The following is a 24116-nucleotide window of genomic DNA, read 5'->3' on the forward strand; positions in this document are numbered from 1 at the left end:
GGCGCCGCCTGTTGTCACGTGACAAAGCTGCAGTCTTCCAGGCAGGAACCGTGGCTCTGCCTGGAGCCTGCCATGGCATGCCCGGCTCGCGCACGCTGAGGGGGTGGGGCCTCGGCCTGACGTGCGCCGGCTCGGGGGCGGGCGAGGGCGAGCCCGGCGGTGACGCTGTCCGGGCTGCATGAAGCTGCGCGGCAGGCCCGGCCTGGCGGTTGCCATGGGCAGCGCGGTAGCAGCGCTGCTGGTTTTCTATTGCGCGCTCTCGGGATCCCAGGTGGGTCTGGGCAGGGGGCGCGGGCCGGGGCTCCGCTAGGCGCCGTGGAGAGCGCGGGGGGATCCGCCTACAAGTGGGTGGGGTGGGCTTAGCCCCCCCTCCCCCCGTGCCTGCTGGCTCCGTAGCGCCCCGCCGTGTCCTTCATCCCCACCCTGGGCCTGTCCCCGGCCCCACGCCCGGATCCAGGTGTCCAGGTACCTCGCTCGGGCAGGGGGAGATGACTGCTGGAGGAAGGGGGAGCCGGCTCCTTCCTCTCTGTCTCTTCCCAAGCCAAACCCTCTCCCTCTCCCAAAGAGCTGAACTTGGGTCTCTGCTCCCAGATCCTTATTTCTGGTGCCTAGTTAACTTAGTCAAAGGGCAGCATTATTTAAAAATGTATCAGGGTAAGAGTCACTTTTTAGAAATGTCATCTAATGAACATGATAAAAATGTAAAGTACTAATTACTGTACTAGTTATTCAGGTAAGAAGCTGGGTGTTGACTGGCTCTTTGTGACAAAATAAGCCTCAGGTCCCCTAACAGGCATGTCCCTGCAACAGTCAGCCTGTTCTGAAGGAACTGGGGCACCCCACTCACTGATCCCAAAGCTTTGTTCCTGTGCAGTGTGCTGTCGCATAGCACCCCATCCCCCTTCCATAGTGTAAATCAGGGGTCTCAAACACGCGGCAGCCACAGAGTTATTTGCTGTGGCCCGCCAAGCTTCCTGTGCCCCCCCCACCCGAGTTATTTCCTGCAGCCACCAAGCTCCCCTCCCCCGCCGCCTCCCCTCCCCCCCACCCCCAGCGTGCTGCATCCCCTCTCCTCTGCCTACCTGCAGGTGCTTCCCGCCACCAAACAGCTGTTTGGTGGCGCTTAGCGCTTTCCAGAAGAGAGGGGAGAAGAGGTGGGGCAGGGGCATGGATTTGGGGAAGGGGTTGGAATAGGGGCAGGGAGGGGGAAGAGTTGGGTTGGGGGCTTTGGGGAAGGGATTGGAATGGGGGTGGGGAAGGGGGCAGGGGATGTCAGTGATGTGGCCCTCGGGCCAATGTACTAGTCCTCATGTGGCCCTTGTGGTGATTCGAGTTTGAGATTCCAGCTGTAAATGGTGATGGAATAAGGAAGTGGGTTTGACTGGCTGTGCATGACAAACTGTTTCTCAGGTCACCCAAAATGACATATTGCCACAACCATCTGACTGTTTGGAAGGAACTAGGCCATGCTGCCACTCACTAACCTGAAGCTTTGTTCTTGGATAGCATGCTGCCACTTGTTATGCCCCATAGCATGCTGCCACTTGTTATGCCCCCACCCCATTTCCATATTGTAAATGGTGCTTGAATAGGGAACTGGATTTTGACTGGCTATAAGTGATAAAATAAGTCTTTGGTCACCCTAAGTGACATGTCCTCACAACCATTAAGCTGTTCTAATGTAGCTGAGACATGGAACTGCCTTACTTGAAACTTTTATATTGCAAAAAATTGTGGCCCATTTCCCCCCACCCCCACACAATCTCTTGTGAAATGGGCCGCAATTTTTGCAGAGTTTCAAGAAAGATAGGTCTATGGGTCAGCTACATCAGAACAGCTTAATAGTTGTGGGGACATGTCACCAAAGACATATTTTATCACATACAGCCAGTCAAAATCCAGTTCCCTGTTCAAGTATTGTTTACAATGTGGAAGTAGGATAGAGGCATAAGAGATGGGTGTAGTTAGAGTTTGCTGTCAAAGTGAGGGGATGTATCTAGTGGGGTCCTGCTGGGGTCTAGTCTGGGTCTGGTACTAGTCAATAGTTTCAGTAATGACATAGCTAATGGAGTGAAGAGTATGCTTATACAATTTGCAGATGACACCAAAGTGGGAGGGGTTGCAAAGTTTTGGAGGAAAGAATAGAATTCAAAATGACCTTGACAAAGTCAAGAATTGGTTGGAAATCAGCAATATGAAATTCAATAAAGACAAGTTCAAAGTGTCACAGTTCATGGCAACTGCATTTGTATTCATCCTCCATGGTCCTATGAGGGAACCCACTCTAGGCTTCCGGTTCCTCAGATGTCACTTAGCTTGAGCAGAGACCCATGTTTCTTTCCCTCCTAACCAGGGGTGCACAGCTCCCTAGCTACACTGTGAGATTTCCAGCAAGCCAAGCTGCCTAATGAGGCCAGCATCTACACTTCACTTTCTCTTTGAAGGATATGAACAGTGTAATTGCCTTCATTTGCAAGTTACCATATAGCCCTTTATAAGCAAGCACATTTATTCTTAAGGTGAAAGTATCATAGAGAAAACATATTAAAACAACAAAAGAACCTACATGCATACTAATAAGCGTACTATAGATCACCCTCAACTCCACCAAGGGCTCTGGTAGGAGACAGTCCTTCAAACTCCACAAAAGGGTTTTTCTGTGGTTACAAGTTCATAACAACCGCAGCTCAGAACCAGAATTGCTAGGAAAGGTCACTCTTTCCTTGATTAGATTCTGGGAACGTGTAAGTAGTAGACAGTGAGCCCCTATGAAGAGCGTAACTTCTAAAGTCTGTTGTTTTTTTTTGCAAAACCAGAGGGGGGAAATTTGCATTCCCCTACCCATAGCGATCCTCAGGAAAATCACTTGACACCACCCTAATTGTCCGTTCTTGTCTGGCCCGTTGTTCGGTATACTTCTCTGAAGTTATTAACACTTCCTGGGGTTTACATCCTATTTCTCCATTAGAGAAGTGAAGACAATCCTCGTCCACAATAATACATAACCGTTGCATTTAATGCAATGGACTTGAAATATACTTAACCTTAATTCAGGAAGGTTTCCTAGGGATATTGCAGGAAATTGCCATATATGTCACACAAAGTATTATACATAGGAAGGAAAAATCAAACGGATAACTACAAACTGAGGAATAACTGGCTAGGTGGTAGTACTGCTGAAAATGATCTGGGGCTTTTAGTGGATCACAGATTGAATATGAGTCAGGCTACATTTTAGTCACGGGTATTTTTAGTAAAAGTCATGGGCACTAAACAAATATTCACGGCCTGTGAGCTGTCCATGACTTGACTAAAACTTGAGGGGCTGCTGCAGGATTCTTGGGGGGGGGCGGGGGAGGGCATTGCAGGTACTGGGGAGGCTTGTGGGGCTGGGGCAGGCTCCCTACCCGGCTCCTGAGCTCCATGTGCTGCCTCCACTCCGCCCCAAGCCCTGGTTCTACAGCTCCTATTGGCTGGGAACCGCGGCCAATGGGAGCTGCAGGGGTGGTGCCTGCTGTTAGAGGCAGCTCATGGAGCTAGGAGCTGAGGGAGGGGAGCCCCCCTCCAGGTAAACACCACCCCGCACCCCAGCCCTGAGCCCCACCACACCCAACTCCTGCTGCTGGGGGGCTGAGGTGGGAAGACTGCTCCAGCAGTCGCCGGTGTGCCTGGCTGCCCGAGCTGATCAGTCCAGAGGAGAAAAGCAAAAATGATAAAAGGTTTAGCAAACATGACCTAAAAGGAGAGATGGGCAAGTTTAGTCTTGAGAAAAGAAGATTGAAGGGTCATGACAACAGTTTTGAAATATGTTAAAGGTTGTTATAAAGAGGACAGTGATCAATTGTTCGGCATGTCCACTTAGGTTAGGACAAGAAGTCATTGGCTTAATCTGCTACAAGGAAGATTTAGGTTAGGCATTAGTAAAAACTTTCTAACTGTCAAGATAGATAAACACTGGATTAGGCTTCCAGGGGAGGTTGCAGAATCCCCATCATTGGATGTTTTTAAGAACAGATTACCTAGACCATCCCTGCCAGGTGTTTATCTATACTTGAGAATCTATGAAATCCTGTTACTGGCCGTTCTGCACACACACTTTTATCAAAGTTTCCCCTCCATGTGGATGTTTGGTGCAATAGGTGGTTGTGTCAGGATTACAGACCATAAAGCAGCAGACAGCACCAGATTATGCAGCAATTCTATGCAGAAGTTTATGAAGAAACTTCCCTTCTGTGCAAAACAGGGTCTGACCATACAGATCCTTAGGAATGCTTAAATATAGGTGTCACCAATAATCAGCACTAACAGCAGCAACCATTGCTCAATTAATAAAAATATTATAATAAATAGCAACATCTATACTTATTTTACAGTTTCAGAGTAAACATGAACAAATGCAATGGATTACGTCAGTTGAGTAGACATCATTTCATTAATGGTGAACCATGCATCTTATTCATTATTGTTAAGTCTGATCACAGAAAGATTCAAAAATTTTACCCTGGGGTATTTCCAGCATAGATTTCTATGTATGTTAGCAAGTAAGTTGAAAGACAACAGACGCATTTTGGTGGATGCGCTTCAGAGTAGTTACTTGTCTTTTTCAAATACCATTCATTGAATATTCAGACAAAAATGCAGTTCCCCTACTACAGAAAAATACGCCAACTGCCCTCTCTGTACTACCTTTTTATGTAACTTGAATATCGTATTAATATTTACAAGTGTTTCAGATATTGATTAGTTCAATAGAAGTCATCAATATTATTTGTATAAGCAGTAAAGTTAATGAAAATAAAGGTGGTGTCATTATATGTACAAAGTTGTTGGAATGACACACAACACTGGGGACCATTTTGTTTGTTTCTACAAATTGGTCAAACTGAGGGCTGGCATTTCTATGATGGAATTTTGGAATTAAAAAGGAAAGGAGGTAGAGATATTCTACTTACGGATAGATTCTTGAAATTCCAGTAAAGTGTACCAGTGTACATTTGTATTATCTGAGTCTCACAGCCACACAAGACACAAACTGGTTCAACTAACACAGCTACAACTACATTACATATTCGTTTAAGTAGAATGTGAACACTCTAGTGTTCACTGTTGTCTGTATTTTAGAAGCCATCAGAAACCATTCAGAACAGCAGAATGCATTGATAGGCCTTTTATGTTTGCATGTAGCTCATAAACATGATTATTGGAAGGCAACTGTGCCCTTGAAGTGTCTTTTCTTTATTTTTTCTTGTGTAATGAGCAAAACACACAACTGTAATTGGCACAGCTGTTTTTATGTGTGTACCAGAATTTTAAAAAAATTGATACATTTTTCATCTAAAAACAAATCAAAGTTCCAATGGACTTCTTCATTTGTAACTATCATATAATTTCTATGAAAACATTACAGACTGATTTGCAGCAAATTCATTGAATATTGGTTCTGTTGATTTTTACATGCAATATTGCGTATTGTATGTTAACTAACACAGAAAAAACACACACAAAAATTGGGCCAATATATCTGTCAGACCAGAAATAAAGGTTCACCTCTGGAAGGGGCAAATCCTCATTCTTCAAAATGAAATAATGGTTGCAGGGACTTGTCACTTGGGGTAACTCAATACGTATTTTGTCCCATACAGCCAGTCAAAAGCCAGCTCCTTAATCACTATGTACAATACAGAACTGGGGTTGGGGTGTGAAAAGTAGCAGTATATTCCTGAAGAACAAATCCTTGGGTTGACAAGTGGCATAGAATCCTAGAACCACTGGGTTAAAAGGGACCACAAGGGTCATCTAGTCTAACACCTGGCATGTCTCAGCTACTTCAGAACAGTCTGACAGTTGTGGGGATATGTCACTTGGAGTGACCCAGATTGAATTATCTCACGTATAGTCTGTCAAAACCCAGATCCTTATTTAAGCCCTCTACAGTATGGAATGGGTGGGGAAGCATATAGCCCAAGAACAGACTTTGTGGTCGGCAAGGGGCATATTCCAGCCCCTTCAGAACATCCTGACAATCGCTGGGCCATGTCACCTGAAGCGACCTGATGTTACACCAATAAAATAAAAACCAGCAGGATCTTATTAAAGGGGAAAAGGCAAAATACCACATTTATTGTGAATACAGAAAGAATCATAGTAAGCCGTTAGTTATAGCTATAACATTCCATTCAATCTCATATTTATTCACACATTCATTCATACAAACACACACACACAGGTTCTGCAAGGTTGTTATCATAGTTACCAGCCTTAGAGTTGCTCATGCCAAGCCACTGGCCAGGTGGCCTGGACATGAGGAGGGAGCAGGGCCTTGTCAGATGCTCATCTGATGCTCCTGGAAGTTGGTTTGCAGAATCAGACCCCAGTTCTCACTTTCTAGAGTCCATTTTTATAGGAATTTCTTCCTATGCCAGTCTATGGGAATTGCTTCATCATGCTGTTGCTGAATCAATCATCAGATAGCACATTCCTGAGGGCTCCGTGCTGCCAGATGTTATCTTGTTCTTTGGTTCTCCCATTCTTGAGGCTGTTGGGGGGATTCCAGTCTGCCCTCCGGGGGTCCTCTGCTTATTTCCACTTGATGCCTTCCTCAGCTGATGGACACTGGATTCTTAGGCTGGCACCTCGCTGATCATTCAGTTATTATCCACACCAAGCATCCATCCACATACATCCTCTATCTCTATTTTAATCACAATTGTTAATACAACAAAATGGCGGGGAGTCTCTGGGTGCTGTTTCTGTTGTTACAGAGTATTGCTTTGAGTCTCTCTCTGTGTGAATTGCTTTGAGAACAGACTCTGTCTTAGAATGTATTAACGCAATTAGCAGCTTGCAGGTTTCACACACAGAGGGAGAGAAACAGTACCAAAAACCAAGAGACCTCTTAATTAGTAATACCCTGGAATTTAAACTATGGGGAATCAAACTTATCTGTGATTTTAATACAGAACTTCTTTAATATGATCCAACACTGAGACGCATTTTGTCATATACAGGCAGTCAAATCCCTGCTCCTTATTCAAGCAGTGTGGAATGGGAGTAACATGTGGCAGCACATTGTGTAACAACAAAGCTTCAGGTTGGCGAGTGGGATGTCCCAGCTTCTTCAGAAGACTCTGATGATCACAGGGCCATGTCACTTGGGATAACCCGAGACACGTGTTGTCTTGTACAGCCAATCAAAATCCGATTCCCTATTCAATTTTCATATACAAAATGGAAGTGGGTTGGGGGTGTGGCATGTGGCAGCACATTACGCATAACCAAATCTTCAGATCGGTGAGTGGCATGGCCAGTCTTCTTCAGAACAGCCTGATAGTCATAGGGAGGTGTGTCTCGGGTCACCTTAAATGACATTTTGTCATGTACATTTAGTCAAATCCCAATTTCCTTATTCAATCACCATTTATAAAATGGAAGTGGAGAGGAGGTATGACATTTTGTAGCATACTATGCAACAACAAAGCTTCGGGTCAGTGAGTTGGATTCCCAGCTCCTTAAGAACAGTCTGATGGTCACAGGGATGTGTCACTTCGGATGTCCCAAGACTCATTTATTCGCATACAGTCTGTCAAAACCCACCTGCTTATTCAAACTCTGTGTATGATATGGAAGTGTGGTAGGGGTGTGACATGTGGCCAGTATATTGCACAGAAACAAAACTTGGGCTTGGGGAGTGTCTTGTCTCAGCTCCTTCAGAACAGTCATGTGGTTCAGAACAGAACATGTCACAGGGACATGTCACTTGGAGTGATCAAGACTTACTTTGTCACATGCTTGCAGTCAAAACCCAGCTCTCTGATTATTCACTTAATAAATAATTAAGGAATTAGTAATTCAAATTAATTAATTCACATTAATCTGATGACATTTCAAAAAAATTTTATCTTACATTTATATATTTTGTAAATAATTTTGGCCTTTGAATAAGGAACTGGGTACCATGAATGTGGAGCTGGTACCACAAATAAGGAACTGAGAATAACAAACCAAACTTCAGCCTTGTGTCTCTCCCTGACTCTCTTCTCTTGATTAAGAAAAAGAGTACCAGCTATATGACAGTAAAGGATGAGGAGTTAGAAAACATTTTCTCTCTCTATGTTCCCTCTACTATATTTTCTACCATGTGTCTGCAAGTCTAACTTTTATTAGGAGAATGCAATTCTATGGCTGCTTAATTTGGTAGAGTCCAGAGGGCCCTGATTGAAATGAATGGGACAAGTCACCCCATCAGAGCTATTGTTTCAGGCTCTCTCCAGATGCTGGTAGATGATGCAGATAGTTTGTGCGTGGCTCACATTTGAGTTTTTATCCATGACTGTAAGGGCTAGAACATACATTTTATATATATATATATATTAGATTTTGGCACACAGTTCTGTGGCGAGATAAATTCTGTAGCAAATCCCGTTGTCATGGAATCATGGAGCGTCCAGGGCCCTGCATATTTCTTGCTCTTTTTCTTGTCTTTACGCTTCTTGCCCTCTTGGTCTGTCTGTGGTCACAGGATTCTGGCTTTTATCCTCTTTTTTTCACTTCCCTGCTCATTCCTTCTCTCCCTCTGTTTCAACCTATTCCTCTCTTTCCTCTTTGCCACATTCATTCTCTCTGTACTTTGTTTTCCCTCTTCTGTCCCCTCCTTAAACTAAGTCCCCCCCCCCCCCTTTGCTCATTTGCCCTGCATAATCCGGCATTTTACCTTTGGAGAGAGGAGGTGAGGTAAAGCTAGATGCCTTCCCAGTTCTGCCAGGATCAGTAGCCAGCTGCATATTGTGGCCAGGAGGCTGAGTTCCTTGCAGGGCTGCTAATCAAGTGTTTCTTTAAGAGTTTTGGCTCTCCTTGTGCGTAAGGAAAGGCTGAAGGTCTCTATTGGAGGCTTCTGGCACGGTGACAAAATGTGTTAGACCTGGTTGGATGTGGTCTTTGAAACGCACGTGTGCTCATCCTGTCTACTGTCACCCCCTTCATCTCCAGTGCCCACCTCTGTGTGTATGAATCCTTCCGTCTATGGTAACATTCTGGTTTTACGTGTAGAAGAGTGAGCATGATGTTGCCCTTCAGCAAAGACCATCAAGTGCATAAGGAGCCTACAATTAGAATAAGCCACTAGAGATCTTCTTTAGTTTAAGTTGTAGAGAGCTGTAGGGAGCTGAAGAACTAGGATTCCAGTCCTGGCTGTAGCAGGATAGAGTCATGATGAACTCTGTGGTTGTGGCAGCAGGAGTCTTGATATCCATTGGCTGCTTTGTGATGGAGCTGTCAACTACCTATTAACACACACAGGTGTTACGCAGTAAAGGTCCCTTGATAATGGAAACTGCTTTGGGAAATTAAATCTAGCCACCATCCAGTTCACACAACCTCTTTAAACACAGGTGGTATGACTTGTTTCCATATTATCCAATTCAAAACTATATCATTGCTCAGGGTGCTTGGGGTGAATTGTCTTGAACATGATTCTGATCAACATGGTTTAGCCAGCACATCAGATACAGCTACTGGAAGGCTATTGTGGACACACCATCCAGAATTGTTACAAGAGCTTAGCAGTTTTAAAAAGTTTTTTAAAAGAGCTCAGCACATTTTGAGTGCCAAAAACTACACACCTGGGAAACAATTGTGTAATTTTGCATCAGTAATTCTACAACATCCCTGCACTCTATTTAGAGACAATCTCTTCTACAGCATCCTTGCACTCCATTTAGAGACAATCCCATGTCAGAATAATATTTGTTATTGAGTACACTTGATTTAATGTTTCAAGTGTGCTGATTCATTTGGCTCTAACAAAGAAGATTTACAAAGGCCCAAATAGCAGCTAGCTGGGGAACTTCCGTTGACTTTCAGTCCAAATTGGACACCCAACCACCATTTGTGTCTTTGAAAATCTCACCCTAATAATAACTAATAAAAAGCTGAAGAGTTATAGAAAGTGGAATCTCATGGAATTTAACTATTAATGGTTATTTACTTTTACATTTTTAAGGTATTAAGAGCAATTGCTTTTTACTCCCCTTGGAGGATAGAGCAACAGCTTTACAAGCTGGATGTAGGCTGGCCTAAACGTCCAGAATATTTCACTGGGCAAACATTTTGTGTTGCTGTTGACCCTCTCCATGATCTGGTCTATGTTGCACAAGTAAGTAATAGCACTGGAATTTTGTCCTTATTAGCATTATATTGTTTTTCTCCTCTGGAATTCCCATTTGCATTTATATTAAGATGATTATAACCGTTTATTGTATTAAATTCTAGATGTAAATTTGACTAGGTTATTAATAGTATACATTTCTTTAAAGTAGTTCTGGATATGAAGGGTCTTCCTGTGCATATTGGGCTTGTTGCTTTTATGTTTTTTACAGGCTTCACGTTTTAAAAAAATAGTTTTGAAATGGCAAGTGTCACAAGGAAAGATACAAATCAGTTAGCCTACAACGTGGAAGCCTGCTAGGAGAATGGAGGCAACTGTAGATGTCACTTCTGCTGCTGTTCTTCACATCCCTGCCTCAACTAAGTAAACCTCAAAAGAAGGATGGCCCAGTGGGCTATGGGAGACCTGGGTTCAATTCCTGCACTGCCACAAACATCCTGTGTGAATTTGGGCAAGATACTTACAGGGATGTAAAAGATTAACCTGTAAGCATAGTCTTACCGGTTAAGCACCTTAACTGTTAATCCAGCTGTCCCCAGGAGCTCCGCACCGGCCAGCCCAGTGGGCCCAGCTGTGCCACCTGGAGTGGCCCGAGCAGCACCGCCCACCCAGAGCAGGCCCAGATGCGGTGCCTGCCCGGAGCAGGGCCGCCTGCCCGGAGTGGGCCCAGCTGAAGCACCCAGACGGAGCAGGGCCACCCAGACGGAGCAGGCCCAGCCACGCCGGCCAGATGGGCCCCAGCCACTTAAACGGTTAGCTGTTTAAACAACATTTTTTAAAAATGTTTAAACAACATTTTTTTAAATTGTTTAAACAGTTCACTTTTTTAATGGTATTTACATCCCTAGATACTTAGTCTCTCTCTGCCTCTCTTTCCTATCTGTAAAATGGGGATAATAATACTCACAGGAGTGTTGTGAGGATTAATAAATCAGAAACTGTGAGGTGCTCAGGTACTCCAGTGTTCGGGGGTGTCACAGGTCAGGGTAACTGCACCTGCATTCACGTCCATGTTCCATCAAAGGCACCCCTTCTAGGCTCCCAGCTCCTCAGCTGTTAACTCTCTTGGGGAGAGACCTAATCTCTGCCTCCTGACCAGGGGGCTTTCCCGGTTGCACAGTAGCCTGGCTACACTCTGATATTCCCAGAAAGCCAGACTGCCTAAACAGGGCAAGCTTTTTCTCAAGGCAATTATGCACAACATAATTACCAGCAGTTGAAAGTTACCACAGAGCCCTTTATAAGCAAGCACATTTAATCTTAAGGTGAAAGTGCTACAGAGAAAACATATTAAAACAACAAAAGCACCTACATACAAACTAATAAGCTTATCAGAGATTACCTTCCAACTCCAGCCAGGGCTCTGGTAGGAGCCAGTCCTTCAAACCCCATTTCAGAAGCATTTAGAAATACATCCATGTCATTCCCTAAAGCCAGGAAGAAATTTGGAGTTGATGCCACTCACCAGGACAGGTACCTAGTTCCTGGCTCCACTTACCAGACTATGGTGCAGTTTCTCTTTTTTGAGCTGATGTTATTGAACCTGGTCCTGCTGGCACAGTCTCTCCATCTTGACAATATTACTTCTTCTCCACGTGTTCTGACACTGGCACAGCTGGATTTCCAGAGGCATCCGATGAAGTGAGCTGTAGCTCACGAAAGCTTATGCTCAAATAAATCGGTTAGTCTCTAAGGTGCCATAAATACTCCTTTTCTTTTTGCGGATACAGACTAACACGGCTGCTACTCTGAAACTAGTCTGAGCTAGTATATGTAAGCATCCCCACAAGGTGGTACCTCCTTGGGGGATTACAACTTGGCTGATTTTCCACTGTTTTTAGTTCCTGTAAGAACTGTGGTGGCCTTTCCCCCTGGAGTGGAACACAATAAAACATTAATTTAAACAGTGGACCCCGAAGATACACATGGGGTTGCAGTATTTGTCACATCTCTCTCATACAGAAGTTACATATAGTCCTGGCCCACAATAATAGACACATAAGACTTTCAGGGATATTGCAGGAAATTACCATATCTGTCACAGTGGCCACATTACTACCTAGGATGGATAGACAGAAAATCAGCCATCCCAAGCAACTGTTATAATAGAATTTTACTAACTGTACTAGTCATGCCTACATGTTGGTATCTAGATTCTGGTTGAGACTCTCTGTCTTCAGCAATGCAAACAAAGGTGGTGAGATTTTTATTTATAAAACACAGCCATGGCACCTGAAATCCTGGACAATTAAGTACAATTAAAAATGTGTGTCCATCTTGGGAGACCTAGGGCATGATGTTTTTTTCAGAGATTGCGTGCAATCACAATTCAAAATGAAGACAATGAGAGCAGCAGTGGCTCAGCGCCTCTGAAAATCAGGCTTTAAGTGTCCCAAGATTAATGAACACTGTTGCAAACTTAACCTTTCTGTGTTTTTCCCCAGCTGTAAAATGGGGTTAGTACTTGCCCACATCACACAGGTTGTTGTGAGCATTATTAATTAATGTCTGTAAAGGTTTTTGACATGAAAATTACGAACATTTAAACAGAATTGTCAAAAGTGAGATTATTTGCTTGATAAGATCCTTTTTTCAATTGACTATTTTTGTACACCTTCAGAGAGGGGCTAATGTACCAAAGGTACTAGTGTTTTCAGATGAAGGATATTTCCTGCATGCATGGAATTCCACACTTGAAATGCCTCATGGTATCTTTGCAGTCAGCACCCCTACAGATACCTCAATATGGATCACAGATGTTGGAACTGGTATGTATAATGGGAACATGTTAAAAATATTGTGCCACAGAGAAAATAGTTTTTTTGCAGGTATCCCTTTGAACAGTAATTTTAATTGTTTGAATAAGGTACCAAAAGAACATTAAGCCAGATTCATGCTCCCCGAGTCCTATCTGTGCATTGATCCAGTTCCCCAGTACAAGGCAGAGCAGTTTGAAGGCTCATGAGTTGTGCCATGTGCTCATTTGCCAGAGCTGATAATCTTGGCCAACATTTCCAGATCTTAGTCGAGAAACAGGGCCAGAAAAGCATGCATTTAAATGCATAATTTGTGTCCTCTATCTCATCCTGACAGCTCCAGTACTTTGCACATGTCCATTTGATGCCTTGTTAATCTGAAATCATTCTCTTACTACAGAGTTTTCTTAGTTCAGTTTCATTCTTAAAGTGACAGTGGATTTTTATCTTGTTGTTACTGTGTTGATGTCAAAGAGCCATGGTTTTGCTGAGAAATGTCTATGCCTTTCCTTATTACAGGGGAGTATGGGCACACAGTTAAACAGTACAGTCCTTCTGGTAAACTTATTCAGGTCCTGGGCACTCAAGGTAAAGCTGGCTCAGGTTTAAATCCGCTGCAGTTTGATCAGCCAGCAGAAATATTTGTGGAACAAACAGGGGAGATCTACATTGTGGATGGAGATGGAGGGATGAACAACAGATTATTCAAACTGTCCACAGGTATGTGAAAAGAGAACGTACACAGGAGCTGACATCTGAAAATTTAGAGGCCTAATAATAGTTTTAAACATCACCATTGCTAACTGTGGGCCTGATCTTATGCCCATTAGAGTTAATTGACAGACTCCCCATTGATTTTGATGAGCTTTGAATCAGAGCCTATTTCACTGCTGATCATTTTAGCAAAAACACCCAGCTAATCAGCTAACTCCTTGATTGTCATGTTTTTAATACCTGTCACTGCTATTTTAACCCTTGCCTGTTTTCTCATTGTTTTTGTAAAGATTAAGGCCCTAGCTTGTGAGTAGTCCCAGTGACTTCAGTAAAAAGAACAGGAGGACTTGTGGCACCTTAGAGGCTAACAAATTTATTAGAGCATAAGATTTCGTGGGCTACAGCCCACTTCATCGGATGCATAGAATGGAACATATAGTAAGAAGATATATATATATACATATAGAGAAGGTGGAAGTTGCCATACAAACTGTAAGAGGCTAATTAATTAAGATGAGCTACTATCAGCAGGAGAAAAAAATTTTGTAGTGATAATCAAGATGGCCCATTTAGACAAGAAGGTGTGAGGATACTTAACATGGGGAAATAGATTCAATATGTGCAATATTTAATCTGTTTTCCCATGTTAAGTATCCTCACACCTTCTTGTCAACTGTCTAAATGGGCCATCTTAATTATCACTACAAAATTTTTTTTCTCCTGCTGATAGTAGCTCATCTTAATTAATTAGCCTCTTACAGTTTGTATGGCAACTTCCACCTTCTCTATATGTATATATATATATCTTCTTACTATATGTTCCATTCTATGCATCCGATGAAATGGGCTGTAGCCCACCAAAGCTTATGCTGTAATAAATTTGTTAGTCTCTAACGTGCCACAAGTACTCCTGTTCTTTTTGCGGAAACAGACCAACACGGCTGCTTATCTGAAACCAGTGACTTCACTGTGAATATTCACGTGCTTGAAATTAAGCATGTGTAAATGTTTGCAGAATTGGGACTGTGATGAATTGGGGCTGTACCAGTACAATTTATTAATTCTGATTGATACTGTGAAGGTGTATTTTGACAAACTGCTATATCATGAGTGTCTATATGTATTGGATTCACCATTGCTGAAGGGGCCTATAGCAGGTACATACCAGATAGACACAGTAGGAGGTGCTTAGGACACAATGACTCTATTCAGGTGCAAACATCTGGGAACACTGGGTGAGCTGGGAACACTGGATGAGCTGCATCCTTAGAAAATCAGGCTAACTGACTCCTCTGAAGCGACAGGAGAAAGGCAGGGGCAGTGGACACAGAAACAAAACAGTGCTGGCCACAGCGTTTAAATAGGGGAACCCACAGGACTATAGGGCTGAGAGAAAGAGGAAGCATGGAACAGGAGACAGCAAGGTCACAAAAGCTGGGTAAGAGGGAGAGATCACCCAGCAGGTAGCAGCCTGCATGAGGCAGGGGACACCCTGCCCGCCTAGATATCATGGTCCATAAGGACTCCCAAGGGAAGGATGAGATGGTAAAGGGCATGCATTGTAACTTTTATTGTTTTGAATGATCTGTACTATCCTGTGCTTGCTTTACATGATTAAGTATAAAGGAGCATTAATGTGTTAAGTGTGCAAAGTGTCTGAGTGTGTATCGACCGCTTCACAACTGCTGCATGTCCTTGAAAGAGTTAAACTGTGCACCAGAAGTTTCACACTTTGGTGTGGAGTTCTGGGAGAGGGATGTGTTTGAGTAACTGGTGTATCTCGGAGGGCAGCGCTGGTCCTGGGCAGGTGGGCTGAGGAGCTCCATTTCCAAGAAGGATAGCAGACTGAGAGTCAGTGCCCAGGAAATGTGCCAGAGAGGCTAACGGAGGAAACAGTGCTGCAGCCTACTGGGGCTTCAGAAGCTTAACACCCTCCACCCCTCCCCCTGGGACCCAGAGGAGCAGAGGCTTGGATTCCCCCTCAGAGCAGTCCAACTGGTGGCCAGCAGGGGGTGCTTGCTAGGATCTGTGTCAGAGGTCTACAATGAGCTTTAACCCTGTAGTTTCTCATGTAGGTCATACTTCTGTTATTCATGCATCTTGAAAATGTCTTTTTATTTTTAAAGAAACCAACACATCGTCATGACCATGAACTTATTTTTTGGCAAAATTAGACCTTTGTATATTGCCAGTTATACTCTTCCATTTTGTATTATTGTGAGCAGTAGATAGATAAATCTAAGCAATATATTTTATTATAGTTTATTTTGGGTGAAAAATTTCTTTGCCTCTCTAGCATGACCAGGAGAGAGATTTTTCCCTTTTCTGTCTCTGCTTGATATTGCAGCTTTCTTTTTAACATACACAGACACCAAATGGATTAATAATGAAAAACAAATATGTCCTGCATGGAAAAATTAGTGAGACACAAATGTAAATAGAATTGTCTCCTTATGAATAGTAAAGTTTGAAATTAGGAATAACAGTCTAATCCTGCTCCCATTGAAGTTATTGGGACTATCCCCTGGACTTCAAGAAGAGGAAGATTGTGTTTTAAATCCCTTTAAAGTCCTGTCTTATAAAAATGACTTGTATTTCTGTTGCTAAGAATCATTTAAAAGGAAATAAGGTCAAACATATTTCACTCATTCATACTACATAATACAAGTGAAAACTACTTTTTCATTATTTATCATGATTTCTGCTATTAGATTTCAAGGAAATATGGCTGCGTGGGGAAAATGGTACAGGTGTTGGTCAGTTCAAGATTCCTCACAGTGTCACAGTGGATTCTGTTGGACGGGTAAAGAATTAAAACTATTTTTCAATGTTTTAGAGACAACTTTTATGCCTTCTCTGGTATATGTCTACATGTGTTTTTGGTACTTAATGTTCTTTGCCAAAAAAAAAAAGACAACCTAAAAAGTGCCATTCTTTCATCTTTGATAATTGAGATCTGGCCTACTGCGTACAATTTTAATCATGGGAGCAGTCATGTGTAACTTTTTCACATTGAAAACTTTTTCTTGACGTGGCTGGGAGGGTAAGAGGGAGTCTTGACAATTTGACATAATCTCTTCACATACATATATACACGGACATCCTACAGTCCCCAGGAGGAGGCTGCTACTCCTACAGACCTTTAAAGGATTTGCACTGCAAGGGGGCAGGAAGAAGGAAGTTCCCCTAATATGCTGCCACCCCACCCTGTTCCAGTGCATTTTATGGGATCTGCAAGGTGGGAGCATTGACTCTGAGGACCTTTGGTGTTGTTGCTCCAAAGCTCCTTCAGAGACTCTTAGGACAATTTTAAAAACTAAGGAAATTCCCTGACATATAACTCAGTTAAGGTTCTATCTAAGTTATAACTCATCACAGTGCCTCAGAGGTTGAGTACACATTGTGACACTTCCCAGGTAAACTCAGGGTTATGTGGCACCTCACCACCACCTGCCCTTAGTGTGAGAAAGCTTTGTCTTGGATTGCTGTGGGTCAGCTCTCCAACCTTACTAGCCATAGGCAACACAAGTAATCCCCTCTAGGCCTCGCAGGCTCTGCTGTCCCTCTACAGGTTAACAATAGGCACACTGGAACTTTTGAGCTCTCCAAGCGTCTCCCTGGAGTGTCCAGACTTTTGTCCACAGGACACTCGCAGTATTCACCAAATCGCTGCTTCCAAAGAAACTACAAGTCACCTTAACAGTTTAACTTCAGATCACCACTCTGCTTAACTCGCAGCACTTAAATTTGTTTATAGTGAAATCAGGTATAAATATATTTAACAAAACATAGAGATTCAAGTAGTAGCAAGTGGAAATATTAGAAACAAATAATTATATGTAAAATAAAATCATAATATGCACTCTGGAGCCTAGATTTAATTGACAAGAAACCCTCTTGTCTAGTGGGATAGGATACTGCTTGCCCAAACTCCTTGCAGCACTTTACAGCTAGGGCGGCTGTGACCCTTCTTTCATAAGACATGCATGCTGTCAGTTTGCCTCCGAGATGAAGGATTCAGTGTGTCTCTTAGCACTCCAAGATATACCAGACCAATTCTTTGTCTTTATTCATAAACAGGACACACCCCTGCTCTTTGTTTCTTCCTGTACATTTCCTCTCCTGTATATTTCTCAATCTCTCAATTTGTACTTGGCTCAGTATGCAAATAGGCATACAGTGTGTGGCATACAATACACCAATGGCCAGACAGGGAAATAGGTATCAGTTACCTCCTGTGTGAAAGGAATATCTTTGAGGTATGTCACTCCTGGTGACCTGCCTTAACTCCAAGACCATAAGAACATAATTTTTAGTATATGTTAGGGAATCCCTGTAAAAACATGCTTGCCCCCTCTGCCAGTTGGCACCAGTCAGTGAGTCCCTGGATCGCACACAGTCTTACAGAAATGCTTTAATTTCTCAAATAAACAACTTTAAAAATGTAAACTTTTATTTTTAAAATTCAAAGTATGGAAATTCACAGGTAAGGTACCCAAACTGTCACTTACCTCTGCCCCTGCAGCAATAATCTGAGAAAGCTAAAATGTTTGATGGACATGATTGTCTATAACAAAACAGTTTCATCCTGTCAGCGATCGCAATAATGGGATGCCTTAATGTAATGTACAGTGTTATTACAACCCATTCACAATCCACAGAAAAAAGCCTACTCCACATATTTCTGATTAGACAAGGGGCATACTGAAGATAACCAATCCCCAGAATTCCCTGTGCCAGCCAGTTTTCAAAGTGTCATTGCACAGATATGTATTTACATATGCAAACCTCCTAGATCCTGCTCATGAAATTATATAATGTAGCTGAAAAAAAAGAGCAATTATTAGTTTGGTGACATGATACTTAGCATCGGATAAGTGTATGTATATGAGCACTGAAAAACCTGTGTTCTGTGGTGAACATTTCTGTCTTGCAACCACAAAAGAGGGGAGCATAAGACACTGGCATCTCTACTGCGGCAGAGTAAAGTAGTTTGTGTATCTTACCTCTGATTTTCGATATATAGTTTAAATTCATTGTAAGGATTTTTTTTTTTTTGAGAGGGAGTCTGAGAATTAATACCTGGTTAGTCAACTTTGTAAAATAAAAGCAGAGACAAATTCATTCCCGATGTACCCTCTTTTCTTCACTATATTTGGCCCATTATGTGTAAGGAACTGATGCTTTTGGTGTAGCTATTTATAGCAGTATATATACTGTATAGCTGTATTATAGCTGTATTTACTGTGTACAACAGGTGTGGGTTGCTGACCGAGGAAACAAACGAATCCAGGTTTTCGATAAAGTCACAGGGGAATGGCTGGGGTCCTGGAGTAGTTGTTTTGTAGAAGATGGTCCCTCTTCTGTCAGGTACTGTAACTATGTATTTCCACAAAAACATTTCAAAGGAAACAGAATGCTACTTTTTCTCCAGTAAGATTCCACATTACTTTAAGTTGATAGCAAATGCTTGACATCAGACTCTGGAATTAGCGAGTGGAATTGCTATGGAATCATGTCCTGACTCCTGATCCTGGAATAGGATCTGTAAAGGTGAATCCTTGCAATCACATGACTTCATAAGATCTGCCTATGTGGATCCGACTGGTGGATTGGGACTTTCATTTTAATTTAAAGTTGTGAGTTTCATAGACATTGGGGAACACAATTAGGAGCTTGATATTGCCCCCCTTACTCAGATGTGTAAAGGCTACAGGCACAGGCCCTAACTTCCATTGTGTAAATTCCTATTCATTTGCTGTTACACCAAAATCTGTGGCTCCAAGGAGCAGCAGCAGCACGTAGAGCAAGTCCTGTATGCTTACTCTGTACACTCTACAGCACTGTAAGATTGAGAACGTTAGAATCGTTTTCATTTGATTTGAGAACTTCAGCAGCTGGATGTTAAGTGACTGACACATGGGCTATACATGAGAGTACCCTAAACCTCAGATTTGAAGCCCAAATCAGAAAGTTAGAAAACTGATTGCCTACTCTGCACATGAACACTGTTTGCTCACCTAGATATGGATAATAATTTTTAAAGCACATAGTATAGCAGTGTTAATATGAATTGTTCTAATGAATGTTCATTCTAATTATTTTCTTTATTTTTAGATTAACTACCAATGAGGAATATCTAATTGTAGCTCAGCTGAGTATTAACAGAGTGACTGTCTTGGCAGCACCACCAATAGGATCCATTGGAGAGTGCCATGTGGTAAACACAATCCAGCTAGCTGATGAGGTTAAACCACACCTTGTGGATGTAAATGTGAAGACTGGAGCAATTTATGTTGCAGAAATTGGTGCACAACAAGTACAAAAATATGTACCCTTAAACTAGTGGTTTTCTTTGGTTCATTCAGCACAAGCCATTTCTTCTGGATTACAAGACCCATGCTGGATTTCCTTACATTCATTGCAGACTGTGCTTCCACTCATAAGCACAGCATGTTGCACCACTAGAATGCATAAAAAAACTGCTTTGTGACCTGCTCTCACTTTTATTTTCTGTGTCAAACTCAGGGAGCTATTTTCTCTTGATCTGTCATCATTTGTTTTTACTGGCATGTTTTGTGTGTTTTGTTTCATTTTTGTTAGTTGTTGGGATTTGGAGAATTGGAGAATATTAGTTCCATTTTACCATGTTTTACCCTGCTTTTAACTTCAGGGTAGTTTTTCCCCTTGTCTCTTGATAAATCATAAGACATTAGGTTTGTAATTATTCTGCTTGTCTAGGCATAATTTCCATTGTTAATCAATATACACACTCTACCTCCAGTGTCCAGAGTGAATCTTGTGACTTCTTTGCCTAGCCAGTGCACTCTGTTACCTCCTAAGGTCCTAGCTGGCAGAGAGAAATGTCTACATATTTAATTTTCTAGAAGCCTTGTCCACTTGAGGCCCTAGACTCTAGCTTAATATTGCTTCAGGTTTCCTTGGCTCTCTATGCTAACATTGTCCAACTCAGAACAAAAAGATGCAGCATATCATAGTCTCCTTGGCTTCAGTGAGACCTTTGATACTTATAGCCAGTGCTGAGGCTTTAGCATCTCTGGCATCTACCTTAGGTAATCATTGGTACCGCTGTTGACATCAGAGGCATCAGTTCTTTACTGATTTAAGCTAACTCCATATAAAGCACTTTAAATGAAATTAAGCGTGTCTTCACAATGAGGTGACACAGATTTTTAACTAACTGAGTTTCTAAATTGATTTAGTTAAATGGGTACAAGTTTTATGTGTAAGCAAGGCCTCAGAGTAGAGTGTGTTGAAGTTTAGCACATCTGAGCTCCGTGAGGCACATACTCGGGATTTACTAGGAGACTTTTAATCAGCCTTAGGCCTGATAACATGCTTTCGCCCTCTTAATCTTGTCGAAACTCAGACACATCATCTACAGCAATATTTGGCTTTTGGATTATTGTTTTTTGAGACCAGTCTGATCTTTTATTCTGTCTTCAGATTTTCAAGGATATTATTTCAATATTAAGCTGTGACTTTCCACTTCTTTTTGAGGGACTTCTGCTAATACATCAGCAGCTGATTTCTCTTTAGCACAGAACTTGCAAACTTCTTTGTGACTGTTCCAGAGTCATTGTCTTTATAGTTCTTCTCCAGGAAGTATTCACTATCATGGATGTCCCAGCAGTTTAATGTGTTATTGCTTAGTTCAATACCAGGTTCACTGAAATTGAGGTATGCTCAGTTTAGCCTTGAAGACCTTTCTTGCTACGGTGTCTAGATCCTTATGTAACATGTTACAGCAACAGTCTACGTGAATCATCAAGGAAGAGTCAGATTTGGTTGCCATGTCTGGACATTATTGCTGCTTTGAAACCAGGCAATCCTGAACAAAGAGGACTTTGTATAGATGGTTGTGATACTGAAAAAGACACTGTACTGGCAGATACTTTCAGATTGGCAGCTCAAGAAGCCTTCCAAGTGATGTAGATAATGAAGTTTTGCATGTGCCTTAGAGACCTCTGTGTCTTTGAGACTTGTCACTCAGACATCAATTTTTTAAAACCCTTTTTGGCTGACTTTTTCTGCCCCCCTCATCCTTGGAATCAGTGGGAGCTAGGTGCCTAAGTGCCTTTGAGAATCTGGGCCAAAGTGTGTTTGTTCATTTTATAGGTGCTTGTGGTATGAACAGATGTCACCTGGTGATTAGTAGGATGCTATCAAACTCCTTTTCACTGCTATACTTGTGACCTAGTTCAAGAGGTGACCGATAAGTGCTTGAAATTGATTTATTACAAATAATTGAGCAAAATTACATTTTAGCATAATCTGGCAAAAAGTAAGTTAGGTTTTCACAATGGAGGACCTTATGACTTAGTTTGAAAGTGCTCCTCATTTCTGTAGTCTGGTGCGATGACTTTGGCTGCATGGGATTTTTTGATCTGGGGGAAAATGGGAAAAATCAGACTGGCAAACTTGAACTGTTCATCTAAATGACAATGTTTTGTATAAAAAAAAATTTTTAAACACATTTTTCCTGATTTGCACACTGCTTAGTAAAATTACTTACTTGGAAGCTAAAATTCTGTGTCCCTTTTCTCTTCCTACCTCACCACACTTGTTACTTTCTCTCTCTCTGTATGACATCGATAGTAAATTGAAAATGGATGCATAAATCTTAATTATTACAGTTTATCATATGGTTCCCTCAGAGTAATTACTAATATGTGATGATTGAGTTACATAAACCTTGATATGAAAACAACAATATAATCATTTCTAGCTACCCAGAGTCTTTTATAGAGGATTAGACTAATTCTTTAAAAAAATCCAGACAGTAAATTAAGATTTTAAATCCCTCATTGATTTCAGAGTTTAAATTGTTCAGCTTGTCAAAAAGAAGATCAAGAGGTGACTTGATTACAATGTATAAAGAACCTTCATGGGGAGAAAATATCAGATACTACAGGGCTCTAATCTAGAAGAAAAGAGCATAACAAGAACTAATGGCTGGAAGTTAAAGCCAGACAAATATAAAATTAGAAATAAGGCACACATTTTTAATAGTGAGGGGATGAATCATTGAAACAAACTACCAAGGGAAATTGTGGATTCTCTATCTCTTGATGGCTTCAAATCAAGATTGGATGATTTCTGGAACACAAGTTATTGGGTTCAATACAGGATTAACTGGGTGAAATCCAAGACCTATGTTTATACAGGAGGTCACAGTACATCTAATGGTCCTTACTGGCCTTAAAATCTAGTGACTGAATTGGACTACAACAATCTGCCTTAAAACTCTATCTAGGTGAGGAACACTGTGTTTGTTTCTGGTTGGGTGAGTAATACATCAGAAGGGTATTTTTAATTGATTATTTTCAATATAAGTGTGAGCAAGCAGGTGAATTTTAATAACGGTTTTGTGAAGCTGGACTTCCTACACTATGAGGAGGATGGATGGGTGGCTGTTTGTTCTGAGTTAATGTAACCTATCTTACTTTTCTTGTGTGTATCAGTAGTACCAATCTTTCAAACAAACAATTTCTGTAGTGCCAGAGGCGGTAGTTCTTCCTCAAAATGAGGTTTATTTATGTAATTTACTTTCTGAATTGTGTGCCAGCAATTTGTTACCAGTATCTTTAAATACCATTATTGATATCTTTTCAGCCATGCAAACCATTTTGGGTGAAAGCGAGGCTGTTCAGATTTTTTTTTCTTTTCATTAAGGAGAGTGGGAAACTATATCGTGCACTTGCAGAAAACAGCAGGGTGGTACTGGTGCATTTCTTCCTCCATGCCTTAAGAAAAATTGACCACATTTTGTCAAAGACAAAGGATTTGCTTGGTGACATTTTCCATTATTCAGTATAACCAGGCTATACAAAAAAAGTTAATTTCATTGCTGGTAGAAAAATGCAGAAAAGTTTTCATGGTTTTTTTTGTTTTTGTTTTGTTTTGTTTTTTTGAAACTTCAGGCTTTGGTCAGCTGACATCAGTTTTCCTTAGTGTGTGCACCTTCCTCAAACCTTAATGGAAAGTACAGGACTTTCATGCACGTGTTTTCATCCTGTGGGAAATCTGCTGTGCAGCCAGTAGTTACACAGTGTAGAGGGGCCTTGGTAATGACCCCATGGGAAGAGCAAACTCTTGGATGACTATATGAATGTGGTGAGAATTATTATTTGTATTATAATAGAGCTAACTTCTGTATGCAAAATCAGTAACCACGCTGTGCTAACTACTAAGAGACACCTATGCTAGAAAGCCTTGTAAGACACTTTGAAACATGTTACTGTCTAGGCTGCTGCAAAGCAAGTATACTCCCAGTTTCTAGTGACAACAAGTTAACAGCATTTAAATATGTTACGACACTGCAACATGACATTGGTTAATAACATTGTATAACAATTGTACCCGTTTATCCTGTTAACAATCCCTGAGCGAGGGATAACTCCGAAGATTTTTTTGTTTTTTGTTTTGTTAAAGTTGATTTAGAAATAAAACAAGTTGAACTA

The 24116-nt window shown here is 41.7% G+C and overlaps 1 protein-coding gene across 1 annotated transcript; it reads left to right on the top strand.

The window, feature by feature from the left end:
- Window positions 1-48: 48 nt before the first annotated feature.
- On the top strand, window positions 49-24116 carry NHLRC3 (NHL repeat containing 3). Its single transcript, XM_048848527.2, has 7 exons — window positions 49-271; window positions 9998-10150; window positions 12783-12930; window positions 13438-13638; window positions 16344-16435; window positions 18890-19002; window positions 19750-24116. Exons 1-7 carry the CDS (start codon window positions 179-181, stop codon window positions 19976-19978), a joined length of 1029 nt encoding a protein of 342 aa, XP_048704484.1. The 5' UTR covers window positions 49-178; the 3' UTR covers window positions 19979-24116.

The sequence above is a fragment of the Caretta caretta genome, chromosome 1 (assembly GCF_965140235.1).
Source record: "Caretta caretta isolate rCarCar2 chromosome 1, rCarCar1.hap1, whole genome shotgun sequence".
Classification (NCBI taxonomy): Eukaryota; Metazoa; Chordata; order Testudines; family Cheloniidae; genus Caretta; species Caretta caretta.

Excerpts from the sequence above, each read along its gene's own strand:
- NHLRC3 (XM_048848527.2), top strand. The coding sequence starts at position 179 with ATGAAGCTGCGCGGCAGGCCCGGCCTGGCGGTTGCCATGGGCAGCGCG. Across the intron at positions 272-9,997 it reads GCGCGCTCTCGGGATCCCAG|GTATTAAGAGCAATTGCTTT; the intron begins GTGGGTCTGGGC and ends TACATTTTTAAG. Across the intron at positions 16,436-18,889 it reads CAGTGGATTCTGTTGGACGG|GTGTGGGTTGCTGACCGAGG; the intron begins GTAAAGAATTAA and ends TGTGTACAACAG.